Source organism: Phasianus colchicus, chromosome 2, assembly GCF_987193195.1.
Source record: "Phasianus colchicus chromosome 2, bPhaCol1.hap1.1, whole genome shotgun sequence".
Lineage (NCBI taxonomy): Eukaryota > Metazoa > Chordata > Aves > Galliformes > Phasianidae > Phasianus > Phasianus colchicus.
Genome location: NC_143437.1, coordinates 42,292,066 through 42,319,542, shown reverse-complemented (window position 1 = coordinate 42,319,542; position 27,477 = coordinate 42,292,066). Strand labels below are relative to the sequence as shown.

General features: G+C 40.6%; 1 protein-coding gene across 5 annotated transcripts; it reads left to right on the top strand.

Annotated features, from left to right (window-relative positions):
• Positions 1-2,982: 2,982 nt before the first annotated feature.
• Positions 2,983-27,474, top strand: CCR6 (C-C motif chemokine receptor 6). 5 transcript variants are annotated; one of them, XM_090135529.1, is made up of 6 exons: positions 3,301-3,349; positions 12,432-12,576; positions 17,746-17,825; positions 21,457-21,554; positions 24,162-24,237; positions 24,326-27,474. In XM_090135529.1, exons 5-6 carry the CDS (start codon positions 24,229-24,231, stop codon positions 25,409-25,411), a joined length of 1,095 nt encoding a protein of 364 aa, XP_089991655.1. In that variant the 5' UTR covers positions 3,301-3,349; positions 12,432-12,576; positions 17,746-17,825; positions 21,457-21,554; positions 24,162-24,228; the 3' UTR covers positions 25,412-27,474. The 5 variants fall into 5 exon arrangements, with proteins under 5 accessions (XP_031468875.2, XP_031468866.2, XP_031468860.2 ...); XM_090135528.1 differs by lacking the exon at positions 12,432-12,576 and adding an exon at positions 17,273-17,438 and having other exon boundaries at positions 3,310-3,349; XM_031613015.2 differs by lacking the exon at positions 12,432-12,576 and having other exon boundaries at positions 2,983-3,349; positions 21,498-21,554.
• The last annotated feature ends 3 nt before the right edge of the window (positions 27,475-27,477 follow it).

The following is a 27,477-nucleotide window of genomic DNA, read 5'->3' as shown; positions in this document are numbered from 1 at the left end:
TGGCTAAACTGTATTTTTGAGACTTATTGAATAAAAAAAGATCTTAATGTTTAGAAAGTTTGGGAAGCCCTGTGGGTTTGGGGGATTTTATTGAAAAATATTTTTTCATTTGTTCTCCTCTCCAGAGTCAGTCTAGTCTGCAGTTGAGAGCGTGTGTTTGCGCTTACGTTTCTTTTAAGCCCAGTGAATCCTGCAGTTTCTCGTATTGATTCATAAAGTCTGAGTTTTTGGGTATCAGTATGACTTGTCAGATATCTTATGATTCAGCAGAGAGGGGAAAAAAGAATGCTACTTTTATTGGCAAAATTTTGTCTTGTTTAGTTCAATTGAATTACTTAGAGATGACTGACAAGTTTAGCTCTTGAATGCTTGCTTTGTTGTACATTTCAAACCATCTTGCTTGGTATTCTACATTTGACTCCTTTAAGGACAGTTGTGTAGTCAACCTCTTCTGCACGTTAGAATTAACAAGTAGAGCCCTAGAAGGTGGAACTGTTCTTGTCTGCTGTATTTCTTCTATCTTTCCCCAGACTGCTTTGTGAACGGAGAAGGAATTGTCTGAGAAAGGCACTTAAAGTTGTTCTGTGCAGCTTTGCACCAATAGGTTTGTTCAGTAACATACGTTGTGAAACCCTCAGACACTTGAATTTGTGCAACAAATCCTGGGAATTCTGTGAGACAAATAATTAGGGACTAAGTTATAGCTGACAGTCCCATCATCACAACTGTGGTAATGATGACAGATGATTTAAAAAACACCCTATACCTGTCTCACTTCTTTGTTGTGAAGTTGCTGTGTTCCACTTCACTTTCTTGTTTTTATTTTACTCTTTTTTTTTTTTTAAGCGAATGAGAAACCACAGTGCATCTGATTAAATATTTCAACATAAGTGACTGATTCCCCAACTGTAGTAAAAAACCATTCTCAGCAATAGGTTATTTTGACTACATTGTTATTTGGATCACAGAATCACCAAGGTTCGAAAAGACTTAAAAAATCATCCAGTCCAACCATCCACCTATCACCAATAGCTCTCACTAAACAATGTCCTTCAACAGAATGTCCAAACGTTAATCAGCATCCAAAATGATTATCCATTATCTAGCTCTTCAGAAGACTTAGAACACTTATGTAGATGACATGTGAATTGAGTGCTGATGGTAAATAAGATTTTTGTTTTTTTGCATTTTAACATAGTAATTGTCACCGAAGAAAGACTTTATAAAAAAACCAAGCCTCCTTTCTGGGAAATAATGCATTCTTGAATAGTTGAGTTTGATTATAGACAAGAGGTGACTTAACTTCTGTTTTTAGTATTGTCTAGACTGCAGGAATTGAATCTCAGCAGGATGACTACAGAGTTTACTGTTCATTTCAGAAGTGCCAGATGTTTGATAGGTCTCTTTTTTTTCTTTCATTGTTTTCATTGTAAGCTAAGGTCAAAAAGGAGTTAAATCGTAAGGGGTACAGTTTTGGTAGATTTGTGATTTCATTCGTCCTGAAGCAAAATGCTCTACAGACCTAGATGTAGTCAGCTATTGCATAACAGAAGTTGCAACATGACTGTCCTGATTTCATTTGGCTACATGATGTCATTAACTTAGATTGAACCTCTGAGAGAACTGCAATGAACACTGAAAGTGTCAGTTCCTTTGTGTATCACAAGCAGTACAAAATTCCATTAAAAATGGAAGAAATGCCTCATGATCTCATGCTTACAATTCCTGTTTTGGGGTCTGGAGGTGTGATTTTTAAATACAGAACAGTAGGGAAAATACATAAGCTGTCCTTATATGTACAAATTGTCACTTTGAACATGTCCATAAACTTGAATATTTACCTTTCAGGGAAAAATGTGGTAATTGAGTATGGGAAGAGGAAGGAGTTTTGCTCTTTTGCATAAAACTGTCTGAGGAATGATAGATCACAACAAAGCTGAACATAAAAGCTTACTTTGGGGAGCGCTTTCTTTGTGCAGTGAGCTGAATGTTTGCTTTTAGTGTTGCTGTTTTAGTGTATTATTTGATCTAGGGGATAAGAAGCTTCTCAAAAAACTTTTCAAAGCTTATAGCAAACAGCAGGAGAAAAGCTGCAGACCTCATGCTCGTGAGCTAAATGAAGCACAGCACTGAACTGAAAGACAGAAGGAGGAGTTGAACAATGGCAGGAAACCTAGTGGGGCTGAAGCAGCTGTGCATCAGGTTTCAGTGAGTTAGGAGCAGCATAAGGTGGGAGAAATATAGCCACGTACTGAGGCTTGGAAGCTTTTGCTGAGCAGTGAGGAGGAGTGTAGGCTTGTCTTCATCTCTGTGCTTAACAGTGTGACTGCCATGAGCAGACAGCAGTAAAGGAGTTGGTGGAAGAGGATGGACAGAAAAGCCATAGGCAATGTGGGAAACCGGTATCATCATCAAAGTAATGATGGTGACAAGACAGGATGCGTGTACAGAGGGGGAGGATCAGAGTTAATGCTTGAGCAGGGCAAAGGTGATTTCTGTGAGAATGAAAAAAGATTTTTCTCGAACTGCGGATGTTTATTTGGAGAAGTGTAGGGCTCTGCCAACAGAACAATCTTACTGGCATCTAGCTATGCCATTGGAGCCAGTGATACCAAAGGAAAGTGGCAGGTAACAACAGTCAGGAACTTCTACAGGGCATCACCCTGTCAGTCAAACATGTTTTGGAATTTTTCCTTGCCTGAACTCATCTTTAGTACGTTGTTGAGAGGCTGAGGCTCTCAGGCTACCTTGTTTTTTGTGCACGGGCCTGGAGATGTTGGAGGGGATCTAGGGTGACTGCTGGACTCTGGGGCCTCAGCTGAAGGAGGAGGGAGCTCCATCGCCATTCTTGTTTCTCGTGGGCAAGGTGGAAGGCTTAGGTAATTGTAGATATATTTTGCAGATCAGTGCTTGACTGCATGGCTAGGGTCACAGGGGGGCTTTGTTGTTTTTGTGAGGTTTTTTTGGGTGTTGTTTGTTGTTAATGGCCACAGGACCTCTGAGGAATGAGGATTGCTAGGAAAAGTAAGATTCACTTGATGATGATTAGGGTCTTTGCTGACAGAATTCCTAACGTGTGGATAAGATGTTAAACTAGGTTTGTTGGGCGTGGAGACCAAAGCCTACAGGCATGTGGGAGTTCAGGAGTGCAGAAGTTCCCCACCACAAGAAACTGGAGTGACTCGACCTCATCTGAGATTCTGGTCCATGAACAGAAGTGTAAAAATAAGACCAGTCTATAATAAACAGGACCGGCCTGTGCAGTCACAAAGCTATGACATCACAGTATGACATTGGAACATCACATTATTGGAATACTGCGATGGCTGGACACAGGCTTGATAGGCAGGTAGGAAAGAGAAATGAGGATGTCCATGTAAATGTGCAGGGAATAAATGGAACACAAACTGTGACAGACCTGCCAAGACCTTATCGTAAGGGATGAAGGGAGGTGGTTGAGTCACCATCCCCAAAAGTGTTTAAAAACCATTTGGATGTGGTGCTCAGGGACATGATTCAGCAGAGGGTTGTTAGTTAGGGTAGTATGGTTAGGGTGTGGTTGGACTTTTTTAAGACTCTTTTAAGGCCTTTTCCAACCTGAGCAATTCTATGATTCTAAGGGGAAGTCAAGAAAGGGAATATTGTTGTAGGTACCTGCAACGGCCCACCTGATCAAGAAAAAAATGAGGCCTTCCTTAATTGATTCCAAGAAGTGTCCTGATTGCATGCTGTAGTTTTCATGGGGATTTTCAACCCCTCAAATTTGCAGGAAGAGCAACACGGCAAGTCACAAACGAGCCCAGAGATAAATGGAGGGTGTGAAGGAAGATTCTTGCTTTAGTGCTGGACAGGATTTTCAGGGATTGGATGCATGGCAGGAGGTTACTCTAAATCCACTGCCTCAGAGTAAGAAAGAACTACTCAGATGCAAAGATGGGCTGCAAAAGGTGACTTCCAGAATGTGCACAGGCATATGGGAACAGTGTGTAAGGGACAGAACTGTTTGAGAGATGAAAGGTTCAGAAGGTAGCAAGAAGAATTTCTGTGAGATATCAGCAGAAGAAAGAAGAAAATGTGGGCCTGCTACTGAGTGGAGTGATAGTGATGAAGAGTAGGAAAAAAAAAAAAAAGACTGGGGTATTGTTTCTTTTTCACTCTGTCTCCTGAGAAGGTCTGTTCTCAGGTATTTTTGAAAGTCTGTGGTAATTAAGAGACATTCCTTATGATCAAAAAAAGGAAGATATTTAGTTCTTAAAAAGGTGAGAAAGAACAACTTTACAGACCAGTCAGCCTCACTTTAATCCCTGGGAAATTTGATCAAAGTCCTCATTGTAGCCATTTCTAAGCACATAAAAATAAGGTGACCTAGAACAGCTACCATGGGTTTATGAAGGGCAAACTGCACCTGATCAAAGTGATCACCTCTCATTAGGTGACTGCTTTGGGACACAATAGTGGATGTCATTTTCTCTGACATCAGCTGTAGTTCTTGATAGCATCTATGAAGCCAAATTGTGGAGAGATGGACTACAGAGGGTGCAGGGATACCACTTGAATATGTTTCAAAGGGTTGTGATAGTGGGTTGAAATCCAGCTGGTGACAGAAATGGTGTTCCTCGGGGCTGAATACTTATCAGCAAACAGGATGGTAGGGTGCACTGCATCCTCATCATGCTCACAGATGATACCAAATAGCGGGCAGCAGCCAATTTTCTGGAGGACAGGGTTGCCATTTGGGGAAAGAAGTCAGATGATGTTGAAGATGGAGCTGGAGCATGTGATCTGTGGAGATCTGAAGCTCTTCTGCCTGTAGCAGAGAAAGCAAAAACTGTGTCTTCCCCAGTTAGAGGAACGGTCCGTAGAACAGATCTGGACCCTTTTTAGAGGTGTTCAGTATAAGGACAACAGACAACAGTCAAATTATATTGGAGAAATTTCAGTGACATTTATGCAATAAACCAAAAATCACCAGGAGAATGGCCCAGGAGTGAAGCAGGTGCTGTGGAAACTCCATATTTTCCATCCTTAGAGATTTTAAAAACAGCCTTGAGCAGCCTAATGGAGCTTCAAAGTCAGTTCCGCTTTGAGCAAGAGACTGGACAGCCAGAGAGCTGTTTCAGCCTAAATTATTTCATTATTCTACTAAAACTAACCTTTCTATCGTTACTATGGGGAAAGACAGAATAAACCTGGCTGCCTCTGTGCATGCAAATATGCAAATTACCTTGATTTCATGTTGAAACTCTTTTGCAACGGAGTGCACGCACACGCTAACTGTCCTGTGGAGGAAGGCCATCATTAGGCATAAAGTAACTTGATTTCAACTCCAACATGAGATTTTTAACTTTATAGAATCATTGATTTTTTAAAGTTGGAGAAGGTACAGGTAAATTCGTTCAGTCCAACCAACATGCCACTAAATGATGTCCCTCAGTGCCATATTTATTTTTTCCTTAAATGCCTTCAGGGACAGTAACTCCACCACCTCTGTGGATGGGCAGCCTGTTCTAATGCATTACCACTCTTTGGAAGAAGAAATGTTTCCTAATATCCAGCAGCCTGAACTAGTCTGGTGCAATGTAAGGCTGTTGCTTCTCATCCTATTGCTATTACCTGGGAGAAGAGACCGACCCCCGCATTGCCACAGCCTCCTTTCCGTGAGTTGCAGAGAGCAATAGAGTCTCCCCTGAGCCTTCCTCTTCTCCAGACTGAACGCTCCCAGTTCCTTCAGCCATTCCCCATAATATTTGCGCTTGTGAGAGTCTCAGAAAATGTGAACTTGATTGCACTCTGTGTAGGCAGCTGCAGCTTACTCTTATTCTTGGATCTATCCGTTTGTAAAAACAAGTCATAAAGCTTCTAAAAATTGTTTTTCAGTTTCTTAGCAACTTTGTGTTGTGTTGTTGGCTTTTTTCTAAGGCTATGGGGAAACCACAACACATACAAAATACTAAAATCAGGTCATTTGCACAGTTCCCCTGTAGCAGTATCTATCACATGACTCTTCACAGCAAGAACAGGTGCTTCAGCTTTTTTCTTAGCTTTCTGCTGTTGTTTTGCTCTGAAATAGAACAATTTCCACCTTTTGCTTACAGTGTTGCTGTCTTGGCCAATAAATGACCTTCAGGGCATGCTGGAAGGCACACAACTGGGAAAGATGTGGCATGTGATGAAGCTGTGTTTCCAGTTGCACTGGTGGCTTAGGCGGTTGTGGAAGAATGACTTTAAACTGACATTCCTGTTATGTTTTAGGCAGATAGTTCTGGTGTTTGGTGTTAGATTATGTGATCAAAGGCTCATCTCCACAACAAGCTGGCAGGGCATTAGGTGGCTGTGATTCCAGGCTGGGCAAAACTGGTGAGAAAAGGCATCTTTCTGGTGCTGAGTGACTCAAACGGTATGCTTTGAATTTATGCTGAGTAGCTGAACATGAACTAGTGGGAGAGATAGGAAACTTTGAAGAATTCTTTAAGAAGTAAATTGTAGATATAAGAAGCTGCCATGTTGCCATTAAAAAGCAAGACATCTCGCCATCTCCTATCCAGTTATCACACATGTAGCATTAGAAAAATACTGTTCCTTAGTTACACACAGTCAGAGTGCTAAACTGTGGAAATTTATTGGAATTTGAAACAGTTTTAAGTAGAGGGAGGAAAGATTTAAGTTGGATGTCAGGGGGAAGTTCTTTATAGAGAGAATGGTGAGGTACTGGCACAGGCTGCTCAGAGATGTTGAGGATGCCTCGTCCCTGGAGGTGTTCAAGGCCAGACTGGATGGGGCCCTGGGCAGCCTGGTCTAGTATTAAATGGGGAGGTTGGTGGCCCTGCATGTGGCAGGGGGGTTGGAGATTCATGATCCTTGAGGTCCCTTCCAACCCTGGCCATTCTGTGATTCTAAATTAGCTAGGTCTGAAGTGGAATTTTTAAGTTAGGTACTTGAACCAGACAGTGGTAGAAAACTTATGAGAAAGTCTGGATTTTGAGTGGTTTTTGTTTTTGTTTTTTGTTTTGTTTTGGTTTTTTTGCACTCTAAATTTCTGGGCCAGAGGTAAAAACAACTCTCATGGACCTCTTCCATGAAAGAGAAATTAAAATTCATGAATACTTTCTCTAGTTTGTGGTTTTAGTAAGTGTGTGCTAACTGTGCCAGTAAAAATAAAAATAAAAATAGCTGCATTGAGGCCATAGATCTCATCCAACTGGAGAAGCTACTGTAGAATAAACTAGCATGATGATAACACACAGGTAGCTGTTCTGCAGTGTTTCCTTGCATGCATGCTCATTTTCCATTAAATATCAGAAAGCCTTAAGCTAACCTGTGGAAGGAAAGACACAGGAGCCCAGAGTAAAATACAGGCAGAAATGAATGCCAAGTACAATTTTGAAAGCACTCAAGCTAATCTGTTTTATACAAAGGGAAATAAAATAGCAGGGAGAGACCAGTCCAACCAACAGTGAAGCTAAGAAAGCAGCGGGTGGTAGCAGAGAGCAGCGTTTGAAGCTGCCTGAGTTCGATGCCCTGTCTCTGGAGGTATTCAAGGCCAGGTTGGATGGGGCCCTGGGCAGCCTGGTCTAGTATTAAATGTGGAGGTTGGTGGCCCTGCATGTGGCAGGGGGATTGGAGATTCATGATCCTTGAAGTCCCTTCCAACCCAAGCCATTCTGGAATATGATTCTAAGATTACGTGTGCCACCAGCCAGTATACAAGAGATGGGGCTTGGTGCAGGAAACATTCTCTTCGTTGCCAAAGTTGTGTTTCCTTCCACAGGGATGTGGCCATGGTCTTGATAATTAAGCAGATATTGAGTTGGGCAATTCAGAGTGGTGAGTAGCAGACAGAGGGATTAACCTGAATTAAAAAATCAGTAAATCTGAAAAAAAAAAATCAGCAGCACATTAGAGACTGGCTGTGAGAAGCGTTTTGAAGAAGAAAGGCAGAATCCCTTCTGCAAAGAAAAATTGAGGAGGTGTACTTTGGTTTTGCCTCTGGTGTGACATCATAATGGTTGTGATGGAAAACTACTTGGGGAAAGGATGAAAATCTGTATGCCTGTCTGTAGCTGCTCATATAGAGTGTATGATCTCATAGCTCTGGTCAATTGCGTTTTTTTTTCTTTGTGGCACCCTACATCTGACTGGGTTGATGGCTCACAAAGTAAGCACAGCTTATTTGCAGTGCCAGCCATGCACACAGTTGTGCAGCCTATGAAATGCACCGTATTTGGGGGCAGCCACACAAATGTCACTGACTTTCCTCTCCTTGTTCGTGGGGGGAGCAGAACTGCAGAGGGCCTCTTCCTGTGCTGCAGCAACAGCTCCACCTGCTTTGGCTCTAACTCTACAGAGCTGCTGAGATTTGGAGCACTTCTGAGAGAGGAGCTGCTTGTCTCTACGTCTGCCTTTTCTCCCTTTGCTTACAAATAGCACTGATGCTTCCACTCAGATTTAGGGCCAAGTGAAAGTTGGAAAGCATGACAGAGTGCCGTGCATCTCCTTCAAAACTTGCAGTACCCAGCAGTGACCAGTGCAATTCTTTCACAGTGTGGGCTTGGAACTGGAGGGCTACATCTCTGCAGTACAGCTACAGACCTGAAAGAAAAATGGGGTCAGAAATATAGGCCAATTACCCATGCATCACAGAACAGGAAATCTTGCAGAAGTGTCTTTTTTGTTTGTTCATCTCCCGGTGTGGTTTGCTCTTGTTATCTTTGAATAATAATAATTTTAAAAAGGATGTATCCTGACTTACACTGTTGTATAACAGAGCTGTTACTGGTCACCAAGGATCTGCTAGACCTGGGAAGCAAGCTGAACAGTATCCAACTGTGTGGTCCTTTGCAGTAATAGCATCTATACATTTTGTTGCCGCTACTGTGATTTTACTCAAGTCTGCTGGTTTTCTTTGCACAGCAGAGTTGATTCTCCTTAGGAATTCTTATTACTTTATTTTCTTTTAGTGTTGCCACAAAGTATTGGGGGAGGGAAGTGAAACAAACAGTATAAACAGGCAGGAACATTAAAAAGATCATTCAGGTGAAGCACACCTAATCAGCTGAGCTTCCTTTCTCTCTCCTCAGTTCTACCAGTATAGAGTTGAGAAAGTGAGCAGTGGTGAGCTGACCACACAACAAGAGGTGGAGGGCTTTACTGAGTAACAACTGTCCCTTTTCTTCACCAGATTTCATTCTTAACCTGAGGGTTTAGTCTAAAACCACAGAGGTCTATTGCTTGCTACCAGCCTGTGTCTTGAGGTTATTTGGAGTGATCCTTAGTGAACTACGATTGTTGTTTTAACAAGATATTTCCTGCTCAAAGCTGTAGAAATGCAGAGGCGTCTCACACAGTGGTGAATTTGCCAGGGCTTTGGGTGAACCAGAAGTTTTGTCACTTGTGATATTGACCATCAGTGTGAAGTGCCAGGGGAACTGTCCCTAGCTTGCCCTTCAAGTGGACGCCAGGCTGCACTGGGGTTTTAATGGCATGTTAAACTTCCCTAAGTGAATGACAGCAGGGATGCTGATGTCTCTGAGAATCTTGTGCAGCGGAAAGCCTCGCACCCAGATGAAAATATCCAAGAACAAACTTGTATCCAATCTCAGTTAGAAACAGAACAGAGGAATAACAGAAAATGGAGGATCCTCTGCTGTATATTTAGAGCCTGAAGGGTCTGTAGTGAAGCAGTGTGCGACAAGTGATGAAATCCCAGTGGAACAGTGGTGAAACTCACTTTAGGCTGTGGCACAGAACATTCCTTGCTCTCAGAGGCGTAAGGTGACGGTAGAAAGATGTTGGGATGTTTTTCTTCTTCCCCCTATTTTGGCAGACATGAGAAGGTAAACTGCACTATTCTCAGAATGGCCCCCTACATTCATTAGTCCTGAGGCCAGTCAGACTGGGAACTCAACCATGATAACCACACCATAGGTAGCCACAAGAAGGTGGCTTAAAAAGTCCCTTGACTGATTGCTTCGAGCTCCTTCCCTTAATTGCAAGGGCTCCATTTCCTCCTTGATTACCTTCCTAATTTTACTTGCCTGCTTTCTTGCATTTATTCATGTGTTTCCTATTGGATCCCTGTCCCTCTGTTGCCATCCCCACGTTGACCCTGTTCATCTGTAAAGGTCCGATTTTGGAGTCCCAGCTCTGAGCAGAAAAGCCAGCTGACATCTGCTGGCTCACAGTCACAGTGTAGCTCTTGAAGAGTTCAGCAGGGAGCAAGGAAGCCTGCACTTCTGATGTTACATTAAAGGTGCTGTGGAAAGGGAGGAGATGCAGGAGTCAGGCAGACTGAGATACTAAGCTTTCAGAAGGGACTGGTAGGCAGAACTGGATGCCCTGAAGATGCGCTTAGAAACCCTAGTCCTTCAGATTCTAGTCTGAAGTTCAAAGCATTTGAGTGGGATGGAGACAGAAGAAATCTACTCTGAGAGAGCAAGCTGACAAGTGTCCTGGGAAGGAGATCCTGCCTACAAGAGCTTCAAAGCCATGACATGATTATTCTGAGGGAGAGCAAAACAAGAAAAAAGTAAGGATCTTGGATGCTAGATCCTCTAACACAGAATAAGAACAGTTCTGGATCTTGCATCAGAGACAACAGAAAGAGAGAAGATGAAATACATTTAATGGAGGATGTTATCACCTCAGATATAACAAGATAAAATCAGAGGCAATGAGCAATCTCTGTTTTTATGATTGTTAAAAGGAGCAAATCTGATAACTGTCTTTTCCAATGACTAGAAGCACAAAACTAAAACTTCATCAAAAGTTATCTGAAGCCCTCTTTGAAACAAGGCACCCTTAGTACATGACTTAGAGCAAATTGTACTCTCACAAAGTTTCTTTCTTGTTTATTTAAATGGCAGCTTCTTCTCTATCACATGGAGAAGGGAGCTGTTAAGAATAGAATCTTGTGTTGCCCTCACTGAGGTGGCATCTTCTACAGCAGGAGCTTAAAATAACTTTTAACCACAGATCTCCTCTTGCTTGTACAAATCTTTCAATCTTACATTTTGCCTTGCCTTTTGCAGTCTTTTTTGCACTCAGCTATGATGGAAAATGAAAATTAGCGAGCACAAAAGTTACTTCAGTCATAAGAATACCCACAGGGAAAACAGCAGAAATATGAGCTTTTTGCACTTTTTGCTGCAAGCCTCCCACTTACTCTCCATTTTTCCCATAATCATCTGTGCTTAATCAACATCCTCTGTAGTCCAATAAAACTGGATTAAGAACTATCAGAAAGCCAGCAAGGCATCAGATCTCGTGGAATTTAAGCACAATTTACCAGATGTCAATTTCTACATGTAGGATAGCTCTGAAATCCTTTGATCCTTTGTATCAACTCAACTCAGCTCCTAACGTGCTTAATAAGGCTGAATCTATTTTACATGCCTGCAGGCTTCTCTCCAGCTCTTGGCATTCACTTTCAGCAGACACACTGTCACATGGAAGTGAGGGGTAGGCACTGAAGTTCAGTCTTTCCTTCAGTCATGTCTTGCCCTGTGAAGTGTTTACCTGAGTAATGAAACATTACAGCTGATGAGGTAACAGCAAGGAGAAAAATTACTATTGTAATAACATAACATAACCAGAATTTTTTTTTTAGTAACTAACCCTGCCTTCGGTTCCACTTCTGTAAAGTCAGGGGAACTTCTGAATTCTGAGGTGTAGTCCACCATTATCAGACAGTAGCATCTGAGTGACACAGGACGCGAATCTAGTAATTACGGTGTTGCTTCTTTCACAGTTACTCTTCATTAACACCATCAACTAGGGCACCACAGTTCATGCTCTTTCATCATATTTTTTTAGATTAAGCTTTTTTTAAGCATTCCCGTATTATCACTTCAGGACATCCAGGAACCTTCTGGCTGAGCTCAGCTGGTAGCGGGTAGCAGGCCACTGCTGAGATATGATGGTTATCACATAAAACTACTGGGAAAATTGCAGCAAAAATCTTGTGTTCAAGGGAGTTATTTTGCCTATTTTAACCTCACTGAAGCATTAACATCAAGGATTCTCTGGCAAGAGTGCAAGCGAACATCCTGGACACCTCCAGGCTGACCGTAGAACTTTGTGAACTCAGACACGAGCAGTGCATCCTGTTGTGGAGCTGGGTCACAAAGACACACTTAGTGATCTGGCTTGACAGTGAGTGCCAGTCTTGCTGTCAACATGATGAAAGCCTCTCTCTGTTGGATGAGGAGAAGAGGACTCCCAAAGCATGATCTCCTCTGCTCTCCATGCCAACGACAGCAGAGCAGGTGTGATGGGCACATACTCCATGTTGTGCCCTGCCAGGAAGAGGCCATTGTCTCTCCAGAACCAGGCCAGTGCGAGAGCAAGGGGCCCTCTCCATGCTTTGTGCATCACTGTGAGTTAGTGTGGAGAACGCTTACCTGCCTGGGTGAGGCCTTTCCCCTTATTTGCAGAAGGAGTGGTGGTAGAAAGTGCAATTCCAGACAAGGAACACGGTGATATAATGTAAATGTATTGTGCCTGCGAAGTAATAAAAGAACAAGTCTACTGGCTCAAGTATTTCCAGCTGAGACATGACCTGACTCCAAGTGAAGACTGGTGAGTTCAGTTGAAAACAGTACAAAATAAGGCTTTTTGAGAGAGGAAAAAAAACAAGTCTGTCAGATGCACCTCTCTGGAGGGGAGGGGGGAGGGTTGGGACTATGCTGAGGCATGTTAAAATCAGTTCCTCCTTGTCCCTCTTTCTAGGAGGAAGCAGACAGCTAAAACAATGAATCTCCAGTCCTCATGCATACGTGCATTTACTGGTGGTTAGTGCTTTGAGAAAACTGATGTTTCCAGTGTGATTACAGAACTGGCAAAGAAAAAAGAAAAGGAATTCAAACAAGTAGCAGGGGATACATCACTGATTGTTTTCTCAAAGGAGCAGTGAATTGTCAAATGCTCTTAGTTAATTCTGTGCTGCTCAGAAAATGCAAGAGACTACAGAGACCAGCCAGAGGGAGCAGCTGCAGATCAGTGTGAGGGCATCCTCGGTGGTGATTCCTGGGATAGGCACTAAAGCTTCAGCCCTCTGGAGGTGAATGATGAAGCAGTAAAATTTCTGATGTCTTCCAGCACTGGTTAACATACTGGGAGGAAGCTGCAGTGAAGCAGGAAGTGGTTAATATTGGCACACTTTCCCAATTCTCAATGATAGAGGGAACCAAAACATTCTGCGGAGGAGCTATCAGTTGTCGCCTGTCTTGCTCTCACAGACATCCTTGTCTTTTCCCTTCAGCATAAAAACATGTCTGTGTTGAGCACACAGTGCTGTAAAGATATTGAGTAAGGTGTCTGCGCATCATAAGCAATCTATTTCAGAACAAGACAAATTGATGGTTAGGGCTGTCCTGCATCTGATACCTGAGCTATCTGGCACAGCTGTACACTGGATAAAGTAGACATTCCCAGAGACCAGTTAAAAATTCTTGAACTTACTGCAGTCAAGGGCAAGAGACATAACCAACTTTCTGGGTTATTTTTCTGAATCAGTGCCAGAATGCCAACACAACCAAATCTGGCCCTTTCTGCTACTGGTGCCACCTGACAGTAGTTACACAAGCATATCTGGAGAAGTCATTGCCCATTCTTCACTATCCAGCCTGTTGCTCTATGATAGCATTTCAGTGGCTTTAGCCGTGCTACACAGTTCTCCTACATATCTGCCCACAGTGTTATCAGGTGCCTGACTGAGTGTGGGCTAGATTAGACTTACAGAAACAAAATAAATGAAGTGTAAAGACATGCTTGCGTTTTCTGAGCAGCACAGAATTAACTAAGAGCATTTGACAATTCACTGCTCCTTTGAGAAAACAATCAGTGATGTATCTCCTGCTACTTGTTTGGATTCCTTTTCTTTTTTCTTTGGCAGTTCTGTAATCATACTGGAAACATCAGTTTTCTCAAAGCACTAACCACCAGTAAGTGCATGCATGTACGAGGACCTGGAGATTCACTGATAACAGCAGTTGCCCACTCTTGGAAGGGAATGAAAGGTGAACTGTCCTCTGCTCCTAATTCACATGGAAATTCACAAGTATGCTCATGTCTCTAAAGCAGGCATACACACCTCCTGTTCATTGCACTGAGAGCTGAATATCCAATACACTTAAAGCTTATTGTAAGGAGAGTGATTTAGCTTGATTATTCTACCAATCCACATTTGATCATGAAGAGGATCCATGTTCTGGGCACAACCTCCCACCCTCAGAAGTGCCGCATCTCAGAAGAAGTGGCATCTCAGTAGCAACAGTTTAGGAACTGTAGTGCCTGCTGTGTGGAAGATCTGGGAAGAGATTTTCCTCCTTGCAGAGCAGTCTCCTGTGGGAGTTTTTGCCCTAGTTGTCTTAGATTGTTGCTGGATTAGTGGTTACATCTTGCATTACGATGCACAAATGACATGGGAGAGTAATTTGCCCTCAGCTGGTGTTTATGTCCTTATTCCCCTTTCTCCCCACTACTCAATGCATCCCTTGAATTCTATTTTTGCACTGTCCTTATTTTGCTTTGCCTTACACCCCTTTCTTATGTATGCTCTCTTCTTTCTTTGCTCAGCCCAAGTTAAGTGACAGTGTTGGTCCATTAGGGTGATGTGTGTGGGTGGGATGGTGACCATCAGACACCCAATCATGCATTTTTCCCAACAAACAGATCACTTTCTGTTTTGTCAGCTGACTGACAGGAGACTTCTCTCATTGAAGTGGCTAGCCAAGCCCTCCAGTCTGTCTTTATGACAGGGAAAATCACAGTCCATGGGCTGAAAAGCACGTGCTGCATCTTGGCCCACACAGACTGAAAGAAATCTCTGAGCTGCATCCAGCTCACCCAGGGACTGCATATTGTGCAGGCACAATTACAATTTTCATTCTTCCATTTTATCACTTGTGGTTTTACATGGGAGCCCGGATCACAGACATTTCAAAATTTCCACACTAAGAAACTAAGTGCATAATTAGGTATATAAGCACCTTTTAAACTCTAGCTTTTAGTGCTTACTAAGGCCATGAAGGCTACTGCTGTGGAAACAGAGGTGACTGGGGCATTCCATGGTGTATGGCTCTTGTAAATACAGTCATACAAAGAACGTACAGCTCTAAAAAGAAATCAGGTCAATGAATTCAACATACTAAGGTTGAAATGTCAATGCTTGGGAGTACAGTCTGATGACATGCTTTGAGAAACTACACTGGTAGTCATTTCAACGAGACCTGAAACAGAGAGCGCGTGAGTGAGCGAGCAAGCAAAAAAACATTACCACAAAGGGTATCATCTGGCTACAGCATCAAAAACATAGAAATTATGTCAACGACTGCACATTTAACTCTACTTCTCTCTTTGCGTGGTGCTTGCAGCATTTCTGATACGGAAACTCACATGTTCTCCACAGCTTAATTAGTCATGAATTTGCAGGGCACCGTTTGCTTCAAAGGGCAGCAGTTATTTGGAAATATTTAACAATATTTTGTCTTCATTGTGGCTACACATTTCACTTAAAACAATTTAGATCTATTTTAAGAAGAATCTGCTTTTAAGCCCTTAGTATTGCTGCTGTCATAAGATCGGTGTAATAATGACATATTTTGTAAGCCTAGTAACTTGGTCTGGGTTTTATGGATTCATTAACTCAGGTGGAGTCAAAGAATGTTGTAATAACTACCTCTGACATGTTCATTTCCAGAGGGGAGACATTTATGTAGACAGCTGCCCCCTCCATGACCTCAGAAAAGACATTTACAAAATGACGGGGTGATGCACAGCTGTATGCAAAACATTGCAGAAGTGGTGGAGAGTAAGGGGTTGGGAGTGGTGCTACTCTCTTCTTTGGGATTCCAGGAATGAGCATTTATTTTCCAGTCAATGCAATACTTTCTCATGGGCAGAGAAGGTAGGTACTTCAGATTATGAGCTTCTGGCATCTTCAATCAGTTGCCCCTTTCCTTTCACTACTGAATAACTTCCTTACCTCCATAAAACCTTATGATTCCCTATCCTTTTCCAATCTAGACTTTCAAAAGACCTTAGGCTGTAGAATGACATTACTCATTGCCTACTTTCGCTACTCTAAGAGGAAATGTAATCTGACATGTAACCTCAGCCTACCAAAGAGAATAAAAGAATGAGCAGCAATAGATTAATTCACCCATTTGATTTTTTGTTTGTTTGTTTGTTTTGTGTGTTGTTTTTTTTGTTGCTTTTTTTTTTTTCCCCCTAAACTGGCATATTATGTATCCAAACTTCCATTAAAAAAACCCACAATTTTTAAAATCTGTTTGCTTAAAACTTTGATTTCCATCAACATGATCTTTGGAAAATAAATTGTTTTAACAAGCTTTTCTGAATCCAGTGATTATCAATGGAAGGACACACGGCTCTTTGTGCTTCTTCCATGCCTAGCTCAGTTAGGAGGTAGGCTGTTGTAAGAAGCAAGGCTTCCGTGAAGCAGAGAAGTGCTCTGAGTATGACTGTGCTCCTCCTTCAGAAAATTCCAGACTCGACATAAGAAATCACCTCTGATTCTTTACCATTTTCACATGAACCACAAACTGTTTCCCATCTTTTTATTTATTTTTTTTTTAGTCTCCATTTTCAAATTAAATAGCACATATGTTGATGGAAGAAAACAGATAGACTGTGAGGTTTTACAAATGCAGTCAGACATACTGGGCTAGGAGTGAGACCTAAACACTATGCAGCCCCTTAACTTTCCAAGTGCTCTGTAACCATCGTTACCTATTTAATCTCATATTCACTCATTTGACTAAACCTTGTAGAAGGCCTTAGCAAAGATCTGTCTTCTCTGACTGGTTTGACAGATGCCCAACTAAAACCTTGATGGATGCTTATATTGGGATATTAGGTTGGACCTTGGCAATCCATAGTATACAAGAAAACATGAGTAGGTGGAATTAGATGGGACTGAAGTTGAAAATATCAAGAAAAAAGATTATGATAAAAAAAGGTTAAGGGGGAAACATAAGTATTACTACAGGATATAATGCTGGAGAGAAATGATGAGGATGGAAACTAGAGATGAAAATAAGAAAAATAGGAAAGCTAGAAAACAAAAGAGGGAGGAATAGAGAAAAAAAAAAAAAAAACCTAAATATAGAAGTACCAAATACAGAAAAATGCCAGAGGAAGCAGAAAGCCAAAGGCAAACAGGTGGAAGGAATTTTAAAGAAAATAATGAGAAAACGTACTGACAATATGTGATGATAACTTTTTTTTTTTTTTTTTTTTTTTTAATGAACAGGTAATATAAGCAACCTGAGTGTAAAAATACAGTTTACATTTTGTGGTCTGACAGAATGTTGGAGAGACCAGAACTTCAGCTGATGGCTAGGTTTTTGTATCAGACTAAATTGGTCTAAGTTTAACTGAATGAACATGAAAGCAGGAAGGAATGGGGTGCAATATGTGTGAGTATTTTAGAATTAGAAAAACATCCTGAGTCATTACAGAAGAAACACATGGATTCTGGAATAACTCATACAATGTTTTCCTTATGTTTCAATATTTTCTTTCCTTAATTAGTGGTGGCAGAAAACTAACATGTGGTGAGATTTGAGAAACCACAATAACCGTATTAGCTAAACGAGAGTAAATTTCCTTTCAGAGTTCTAACATACAAGCAAAAACTAGCTAGATGTGGGGGCTTCATTTGCATACCAGGCAGATTTTCAAATAGATGTCTTAAAAAGAAAAAACTCTTTCCATTTGCCGCAGTACGAAGGTGAAGCACAAAGTGTCTGCAAGAAAGGCTGTCTGAGCTTTGTAACTGGGTCAGAAGAAAATGCGCTAAGGAGGTAAGTTGTGCTAGCTATCTTGTACTAATTTGGGCATTAACCTAAAAGGACTTAATTCTTCACTTTCTGGAAGACTGTTTCTCTTGCTAAATATTGGATTTATTGCAAGCAAAAAGCATGAGATACGTTGAAATTAAAAAGCTCTTGGATATGGAAAAAATTGAGAAATAATTTTTGTAGTGGATAATCTGAAAATCTGATTTATCTTTTAATGAAACAAGCCATCTCATTATGCCTAGTCTCATTCTGTGAAATACATGTGGTAGTATTCAATTGCTTTCCAAGCTAAACTGTTAGCATTCCAAATGCAGGCTGAGATGCTGGAAGTTATTACTAGTAGACGTGCTTCTTTGAATGTGGAGTACAATCATGATGGACTTGGTTGGTGACATGTAGTCGCATCCATTTTTATAATATAGATAAAATTTCTGCTTCCATTACATTTTATTTGCTTCTTACATGACTGCCTTAGGCTAGATTTATCTTTGTACAAAGAAGTTTGTGTGTGAGACTCAGATCCATCTCATCAGTCCCAGAGATAAGAGAAAGAAGCACTTAAAGTCCCACAGAGGAATGGGCCACCTGCAAATCCCTTCACCAACACAGAATGTGCTCCTGCTCTGAATGCAGGGCTGTTTTTAACAGGGCTGGAGGACATGTTTTAAACTGTCAAACACAGTCAGCAGGAATCAGTTGTTTAGTTCAGACAGTATTTAGGCAGAAAATGAGTTATCTGTATGCAAGATCTATGCTGTCACACATAGCTGTGTTACTGCAAGAAGTATAAGCACTTCAACTTATCAAAAGTAAATGTACTGTTTCTCACAGCACTTGACGGAAAGAAGAATTAGAAATGAAACTCACATTTTTATTTCCAAGAAAGTTCAGAAAATACCTTAGGAACGTTCACATGAAACACGAATCATGTTAATTAGATGATTTCTGTTATGACATTTTGAAATGCAAATAACAGCAAGTTAGTGGAACAATAAAAAATGTGTTGTTGTTTTTTTGTTTTTTTTTTTTTAAAGTAAAATCCCATGGTAAAAGGGATAAGGTGAATTAAGTGGCCTGAAAATTCCTGAGGCTTTAATGATGAAAATTGCTATGAAATAAATAAGTGAAATAAGTGGTGAGGAGTAGTTTGTTACTGTGATTAAGGATGTCTCGAAAGAGTCGCAGGGTTTGGGCAGCTTGCCAGCGCAATTGGTGCGCACCTTCCCCTGCATCATTGCTCATACATCCTCTCTGCTCGCAACTCTGCCTCTGCTCTGCCCTTAGCACTGACCCACAGCTCAGCTCTACTTGCTGAGCATTGTAGGCCAATGAAAACATAGGTATCCTTCTGCAGCTACTGTGAGACGCTGTACCTGGTTGGCTCCAAAGCAAGCTGGGACACGTGGCTGGGCATGGTGGCTGCTAAGAATACAGGAACGGTCCCACAGACCAAAGATCTTCTCAGGGCCATGTCTTACTTCTGAAAATGGCCAGATGCAAGCACCTGGGGCAGAAAACATCTGCCTTGTGGCTCCTGTCCTGGGATATCTTTGCAGCTTTCTGGAGCCTGTTTCTAACCGTGCCACTGAGCTGGAGACTTCCTGCAAGCTATTAGGAGTAATTACCTCTGCAGGCCTCCTAGATCTGCATTTGCCTAATCTCTCTTTGATCTTTTGTGTGTGTTTTTCCTCAGTAACATCCAGAAGCAAAAAATCCCCCAGTGCGTTATGATATTGTATTTTACCTGATATTACTTGCTAGCTTCACTGGCATCTCCCTATGTTTTTGTTCCCTGACTCAGTAAATCATTTTGCATTTAAAGCCTCCCAGAACTCGTGGCTTTATAGAACTCTGTCATGTCTAGGAAGTTTCTTTTCTAGACTGCCTTCTTCATCGTTCTTCAGCTAGTCGTCCCAAACACCTGATAACTGTCTAGCGACAGCCTTGCCTCACCATATGCCTCCTGCGCAGGAATGAGCAGAACTGTACTGTAGTTGTGTGGAGGGAGCTCAACAGATTTTTACAGAAGCATTGCCATAACTTCTGCTTTGTCGCTTCTTGCTTTTCTAATCATTCTTAATAAAATGCCGCTACTTTATGCTGAGTTTTGTGGAGATTGAGATCAGGTAGGATAGCCTCCTGGCTGCTTAAGGCATTATAATTTAGTATTAATGCGTTTGAAAAGAAATAGAACGTCGTAGGCAACTAGAAAAGAATGACAGATCTCTAAAAGATGTCCCAGGTACTCAGTGAGCAACAGAATCACGTGTGGCAGTCTGACTCCAAAACTTCATGCCCATCCAGTCACCACAGATCAATAAGTCTTTTGACCACTGCTGCAACTCGATCCTATAACTGCAGATGTTATCTTGATTTATCAATGGAAATTTGTAATGGAAATGATCTTAATGGCCTGCTACTAATGTTTCTCTTCTCTTTCTGTCTTTAAATCATCTTCTCTGCACTGAAACTCTTAAATCTCCCTTCCCCATATTGAACTTTTATAATCATTAGCTCAATTATTTTACAGATTCAGCCTTAAATCTTCCCCAGATCTGGGATGACAGGCAGTGCTTTGTTCCAAACAGCAATAAAAAGTCCAAATGATTTTTTATTGAGTCCATTGAAGTTAGTAGAGTCACAGTCCAGATTGATTTCACTTTTTTGCTCTGTAAGCAGCAAAGGTATTTTTTCAGCAGTAATAATTTAAACATCCATGGGTGTGTCAGCATACAAATTAATACATAGGAAAAATGATATCCTCATTTCAGGGTTTTTAAGTATCAATGTGTTATGCTAGTGATTCATGCAAATATGCTGGGATTTAATTGTAGTTGAAACCAAGGGCTTGGATCCAAAAAAAAACCCCTATACATATAAGAAAATGCTGTATGCCTGCTTAATTGATTATGAATGATGGTAACTTATTTCTAAATCCACCCAGTTACATCTTTGTTTCATTTCCTGGTTATGGTTCATGGAACGCAGTACCATACTTACACTGCTTGGGATCTACTTGTGTTGTGGTATGCTCTGTTCTGAATGAAAACAGGAGCAAAACATCTATCATCCTATATTTCTTTAGGATCTATTAATTTAAGCGTAGCTTAAAAGACTGCCTGTATTAATGCTGTCTGGTGCCTCTAATGAGGTAACAAGGCTCAACTGAACACTCACAAAAACAATTTCTAAAATAAGAAGAAACATACTTTTTCAGTTTTCTCTACAAATTACCTACTTATCTAAATTGCAATCAGCAACTAAAAAATCATGAATCATAAAATGAATTATTTTCATTTCTGATTTCAATTAACTTTAACAACAGATGTAAACAGATCAAAGAGTCACAGGATAATTTTCACTGGAATGGGCCTTTAAAGATCATCCTAAACTTTATCTTTAATGATTCTAATGCTGGCTCAGGTTTTTGAAAATAGAATTATTATATAGGTAGTCTCACTCAATTATTCAATGACTTCTCTCTGCCTTGCACATCTCCAGCACAGACAAGGTTAAATAATTTCCTTTACGTAAAAAGAAGCAAGTTATTGCCTGGCAGGAGGAAGTGGTGATAATTTCAATTTAACTCTGTACCTTTGACTCTTGCAGTTATTTCTTGTTTTTTAAATCAAAGCGTACTTCTATTGAGGCTGATTGTAAGTGTGCTTGATCCAGCCATAGAAGAATGTTAACAGAGTCGTACAGTATCATCTGACCTACAGACTAAATCTGGTAAGTACTAAAACCCATTGTCTTATAATTCCAATTCACCTCTTTATACTTAAAACTGTAGTTAGTCTTACTTTGGAGTACTCACATATTGCTTTTATAGCTAAAGGAAAAGTAGATGTAGATAGAGTGGAAAATAGAGGGCTTATATGACATTTAATGTTCAGAAGTATGTTTGTGTGCATGTGCATAGATGTGCCTGTATGTAATAGATAAACAATATTAGCACACACTCAACTGAGCTCACTCCTATATGTATGGAAATTTATTTTTGAAAATTCCCTAATATATTAGTGCAAAGTAAAGCTGCCTATTGAAAGACTATTGCAGAGATTTAAATCAGGAAGTTTATAGTTCTGATTCAGCTTCCTTTGCAGTCAGTGCATCTTCCTAACAACTTTGGTGAATTTTATTTCAAATTCTCAAAAGGAAATAAGCTCAAGAGATTTAAATCAGATTCTAAATCTGGTCTCTGCTATTCTGCTATTCTGGTTTCAGTTTGAGTCTTTGTCTACCCTCTACTAGCCAGCCTCAAGAGGCTTTTGTTGGTCCTCCTGTGAAGAAATGTGTGGCTGGTGGTGCCCCAATGAATTTCTTAGGGATATAGAGAGCCTATGCTTACAGACTTCAGGAAACACATGTACTCCCTTATTTCTAATCGCCTTCACACGTTTTTTATTCCATCTGTGCTTTGTATTCAAGAATAACTTTTATATCCAAAGAAGGTATGTCTTCCTATTTATTTATTTATTTATTTATTTAACAGGTAAAATAACAGTTTCTAAAATAATAACCTAGACAGGAGTCATGGCTTTATGCTTTTTTGGTTTTCAGTATTCCACATCATAACATCATGTAGTGCACTGGGAGTTAAAGTATTAATGCTCCAATTCCAGGTACCTATCCCTATACATCACAGAAGTCATGGGATCTGACCCTTCCGGGTGGGGCGGTCTCTTACTGCCTGGCAGTGGGTGCTGGAGGTGCTTTCCTAGCCGTTCCAAGCTTTTCAGATTTGACTCAGTCTCAGTCAAACCTCTCCCTCTCCTATCTTATTTGATTTATTAGTCTCAATTTCAATTAGATTGTATTATATTGTGTTATCTTGCATTCCAATATCACAGTAAAAAAAAAGCTTTCTTTCATAGATCATTGTCGCTGGTTTTTTTTTTTCCTTCCTTGAGCTCAGCTCCCATCTCCCTATCTCTTTTTCCTTTCCATTCCCATTTTGTGGGGTCAGGGGGTGGCCCAGGGGCCTACTGCCCCCCTGTCCTGGGCATAGATTGATCTAGTTAACTCTGTGACAACAGGTAAGTGTTTAGTACAGGCAGTGCAAAGGGTAACGGAGACACCACAAATGGGCATGTGGCTGGCTGGGGCAGAGGAGGAAGAAGCAGCAGCAGCAGACGAGGGTAGCTTAGAGAAGATAGACCACAGTCCATAGTCCCACGTGTACTGTATGACTTGACGGCTTGCCTTATACACCTCTGCACTTCAGAGAAGACACTTCAAGTTATTAAATCTTGCTTCAGAAGCTGTTCGAGGGTTTTCAGGCTGTCATATCCCTGCAGCTTCTAAAAATCAGCTTTGAAAAGCTCACAGAGGAAGTTGGAGCGGTGGTTAAAGATTTGTTTAAAAGACAGGAAAGCCAAAGAAGCTGCAATGCTTAAACCACATGCTTCAGATGCTCTTTTACCCATCTGAAGACGTCCAATATGAGCCAGACTTCCTACTTGAGAAACACTGATTCTTGCTATGCCTTTGGAGAGTGAAGACTGTCCTGTCCTTTCTCTCTCCCAGGATCCTTGTAATATCTGGACTGCGTTTGCAGATCTAGATCTCCTGCCCGTGGGTTCCTGTGTGGGGTTAAGCAAGTCAGTTACACCCAGCTTTGTGCTTGTGGCCTCCAATGGCATGCTCCTAACAATGGCATGTTCCCCATTTTATACATCTAAAGTCAAAACTTTAGACCCTGTGGTCTGAAGTCTGAGTCTCACTGCAATCACAGTCAATGGATTTGACTTTACATAACTGAAATCCTGCACAATGATAAGCACTCTTAAAAGTGATGTTGGGGGGGGGGAAGGGGAGGACAGGTACTTACTGTACTTACTGTAAAGACTCAATGCTTGAGTTTCTCCTCTGTAAAAGAGAGTCAATAACATTTTTTCATCACACATACATAAAAAAGAGGTTAAAACAGTACATATAGTTATGGAGTATAGTAAGATGCTAGATTCTGCTGTTTACTCTTCTATATCTATCTCAGTACACTGATTTAAACTGTCATACTGCATTTTTGAAAGTGGGATTTGATTTTTTCAAATTTCCTGGGGAGTGAAGTCAATGTGAATTAAAGGACACATACTCTCATCCATAAGCTCTAAAGAATATATGATGGCACTCTTAATGATATTGATACAAACCACCCACCTTTCATAACTGCACGCCGTGCTGCAGAGATGTGCGTTTTGTTGAGAAACTGTGTCTTGTTGATACAGCTGATGTGATCTGGTTCTTCTTGGAACCCAAGTTCCATTTCCAAATGTTTTTCTGCTTCTTCACATTTCTTGTGACATTTTCCCAATCCAATTTTTATTTCCTTTTCAGAAATCTCTGGAGAGCATTTTGAAACTCTTCTCCACATATATTTCCTTCTTAGAAGCTCACTAACAAAATGAATACTGTAAGTACTTAAACGACAAATCATATATAGGAGGGATTAACGCCTACGAGTTGACTCTTGATCTTTTCCTTTTATTTTTTTGTTACAGACAGATTTCGGTACGACAGAATATTCTTTTGATACAGACTACGCTTCTCTTATTACAGCCCCTTGTTCCAAGTGGGAAGTCAGAAGCTTCACAAAAGCGTTTCTGCCAGTTGCATACTCAGTGATTTGTATCGTTGGCCTAGTTGGTAACATCTTTGTAGTGATGACCTTTGCGTTATATGAACGAACCAAGTCCATGACGGATGTGTACCTCTTCAACATGGCCATAGCGGACATACTGTTTGTGCTCACTCTCCCTCTGTGGGCAGTGAATTATGCTGCTGACAAATGGATTTTTGGTAATTTCATTTGCAAAATGGCCAGAGGTATCTATGCAGTCAACTTCAGCTGTGGCATGCTGCTTTTGGCCTTTATCAGTGTGGACCGGTACATCGCAATTGTACAGGCAACAAAGTCATTTAAACTCAGGGCAAGAACGCTCGCATACAGTAAATTGATTTGTTTGGCTGTGTGGGCATCAGCTATCTTAATCTCCAGTGCCTCTTTTCTATACAGTGAAAGTTATAATATCTCCATTAATGAAACCAAAGAGATTTGCGATCACAGATTTGACAAAATGTCTGACAGCACTGTCCTGAAATCACTGCTGCTGTGTCTACAAGTGGGATTTGGATTTTTTATACCTTTCATATTCATGATTTTTTGCTATGCATTCATTGTCAAGTCCTTACAACAAGCCCAGAATTCCAAAAGAAACAAAGCAATCAATGTGATTGTATTAATTGTAGCTGTTTTCCTAGTTTGCCAGGTGCCCTATAACACTGTTCTTCTTGTGGCAGTTGTAAATATGGGCAAGAAAGAGAAATCTTGTGACTTTGAAAAGGGAATGGCCTATGCAAAATATATCACTGAAACCATAGCATTTTTACACTGTTGCTTGAACCCTGTACTCTATGCATTTATTGGAGTGAAGTTTAGAAGTTATTTTGTGAAGATCATGAAGGACCTTTGGTGCATGAGGTACAAGAAGTACAATAAACGTAGCTCAAGGACAAATTCTGACATTTATCATTCACGACAAACAAGTGAAGTTCTGACTGACAATGCATCTTCTTTTACTATATGATACAATTTTTACAACATTATTTCTGAAGGACTCTGTTCACCAAGCAACCTAGTACAGTCTCACTGTGTCTGTAGTAGACAGTCTTTTGGGGCTTCTCTCTACCTCAAGGGGAGCAACCAGGACTTACAATTCCTTTCAGGAAAATAATTAAGATAAAAGAATAACACCATCCCACGGAAAACTGAGATCTTATTTACTTCTTGGAACATTCATCCTCTTCTAAAGTGCACTCTCAGAATTATCAGAAAAGTGAAGTTTACAGAGGAACACTCCTTATTTCTAAGAAAAATATTGTGTCTTGTCTGTCCTACATCTCTGAAATATCTCAAAAGCACAAAGGAAATGAATCAGGCTATGTCCAGGCTCATTCTACTTACATTTATGCTGTTGTTATTAAGTATTTATACCTGGGAGTCTTATTTAAGTGTAGGTCTCCACTGTATTTTTGTGGTAGACAGGTCACTCTATGGATAATACTAACATAAATGGATGATATTTTGAGCAAAGTACGGCAAAGAAAGCTAACGAAGAAATGAAGAAAGGTTCCAGGAGTAGCTGGAATAGCTGGGCTTAGATGTCAGATCTCATAAATCTTTGCCTGGTTCTACCCTCCACCTGCTCATCAAGAATTGCAGAAGCTTATGCCAAGGCTGAGGCTGGTCAATGCTGACACAGATATCAAAAAGAATGTTTTAAAAAAAAAAACAAAAACCAAAACAAACAAACAAACAAAAATGCAAAATAAAGAGCACTGGAAGAGGCTCCTCAGAGCAGTGCTCATAATACCAAGCCTGCCAGAGTTCAAGAAGTGTTCAGACAATGGCCTCAGAAGTACAGTTTCATTTTTTTGGGAGAGTCTCGCGCAGAGCCAGAAGTTGGACTCAATGATCCTTGTGGATCCCTTCCAATTTGGGATATTCTATAATTCTATAATTGACATATGTGCAGAGAGGTTTTTCTGACATTTAATTACTTATCTTCTAAACTGACAAAAGGTCTTTACTTGGGACATTCTTCTCTTCATTTGGCACTGGATTGCAGTTCTGTGCTCTTTCGAAGCTGATCACCTTGTGAACATTTCTTGGTGTGTTGTTTCTTTGTGTTGTTGCATCTTTCTAGCTGAAATTTACACTCCACATTCTAGAAGCCAGCAACTGAACAGAAATGCCTATAGTCAAATTCCAACTCTTTCTGTTGTAACTAGATTGGTTGCAGAACTTTTATTTCTTTGTATTTTGCTACCACTCACAGTTTCCATAGGAAGGGATTTACTAGCACCAAGTATGTATGTATGACTTAATTCAGCTGGAATTTTTGACTAGTTAGTCAGCATTTTACTTACTCTGAATATAGGGATATTTCTAATAAATGCAGATAGTTTTAAGCAGTAGATCCAACTGGAAAGGACTTTCCAGTAGACCCTCAGTGAAATTTCTGTTCATTGAGAGGACGTCACCACCCTATAACAATATGTGAGGTGGCCAGGTAAACAGGATAAGGAGTTGATGCATATCAACGAGAGGAATGTAGGTAACAATGAGAGCCCCACAACTTTGTGACTGCAGTGTGCTGAAGCTCCTACCAGTTTTCTGCAGTTCTTCTGCAATGAGGGCAAATTGATTTACTGTTATGCGTAATATTCCATTTCTATGGCAGAAATAAATGAATGCAATATGCAGCTGGATGTTTGTCTTGGATTTTTTTTATGCTCATGGCTGAGGAGACAGGATTTTGAATCAGTAAGCACATCTTTCTGAGCAATGCAAAGGGACAAGAATAGGTCTGAAGAAAAAAAAAATAAAAAAAAATCTTGAGGAATGGTGTTGATATGGTATGATTTGAAATGAGTATTGATTGTGCTGGTGTAATCCATCCTTGTTTACAGTGCACTGTGACATTCTTAAATGTCAATGCCTGGTGTTATAAAGATGTGTCTACTTATCATCACTGAATAATAACTTAGGTAAGAATATGATTCAAAATTATGTAAATATGTATGTTTGCATTTGTTGTATATAACTCTGGTGATTTTCCATGTGATAATTCAACAAATAAAAAATGTAACA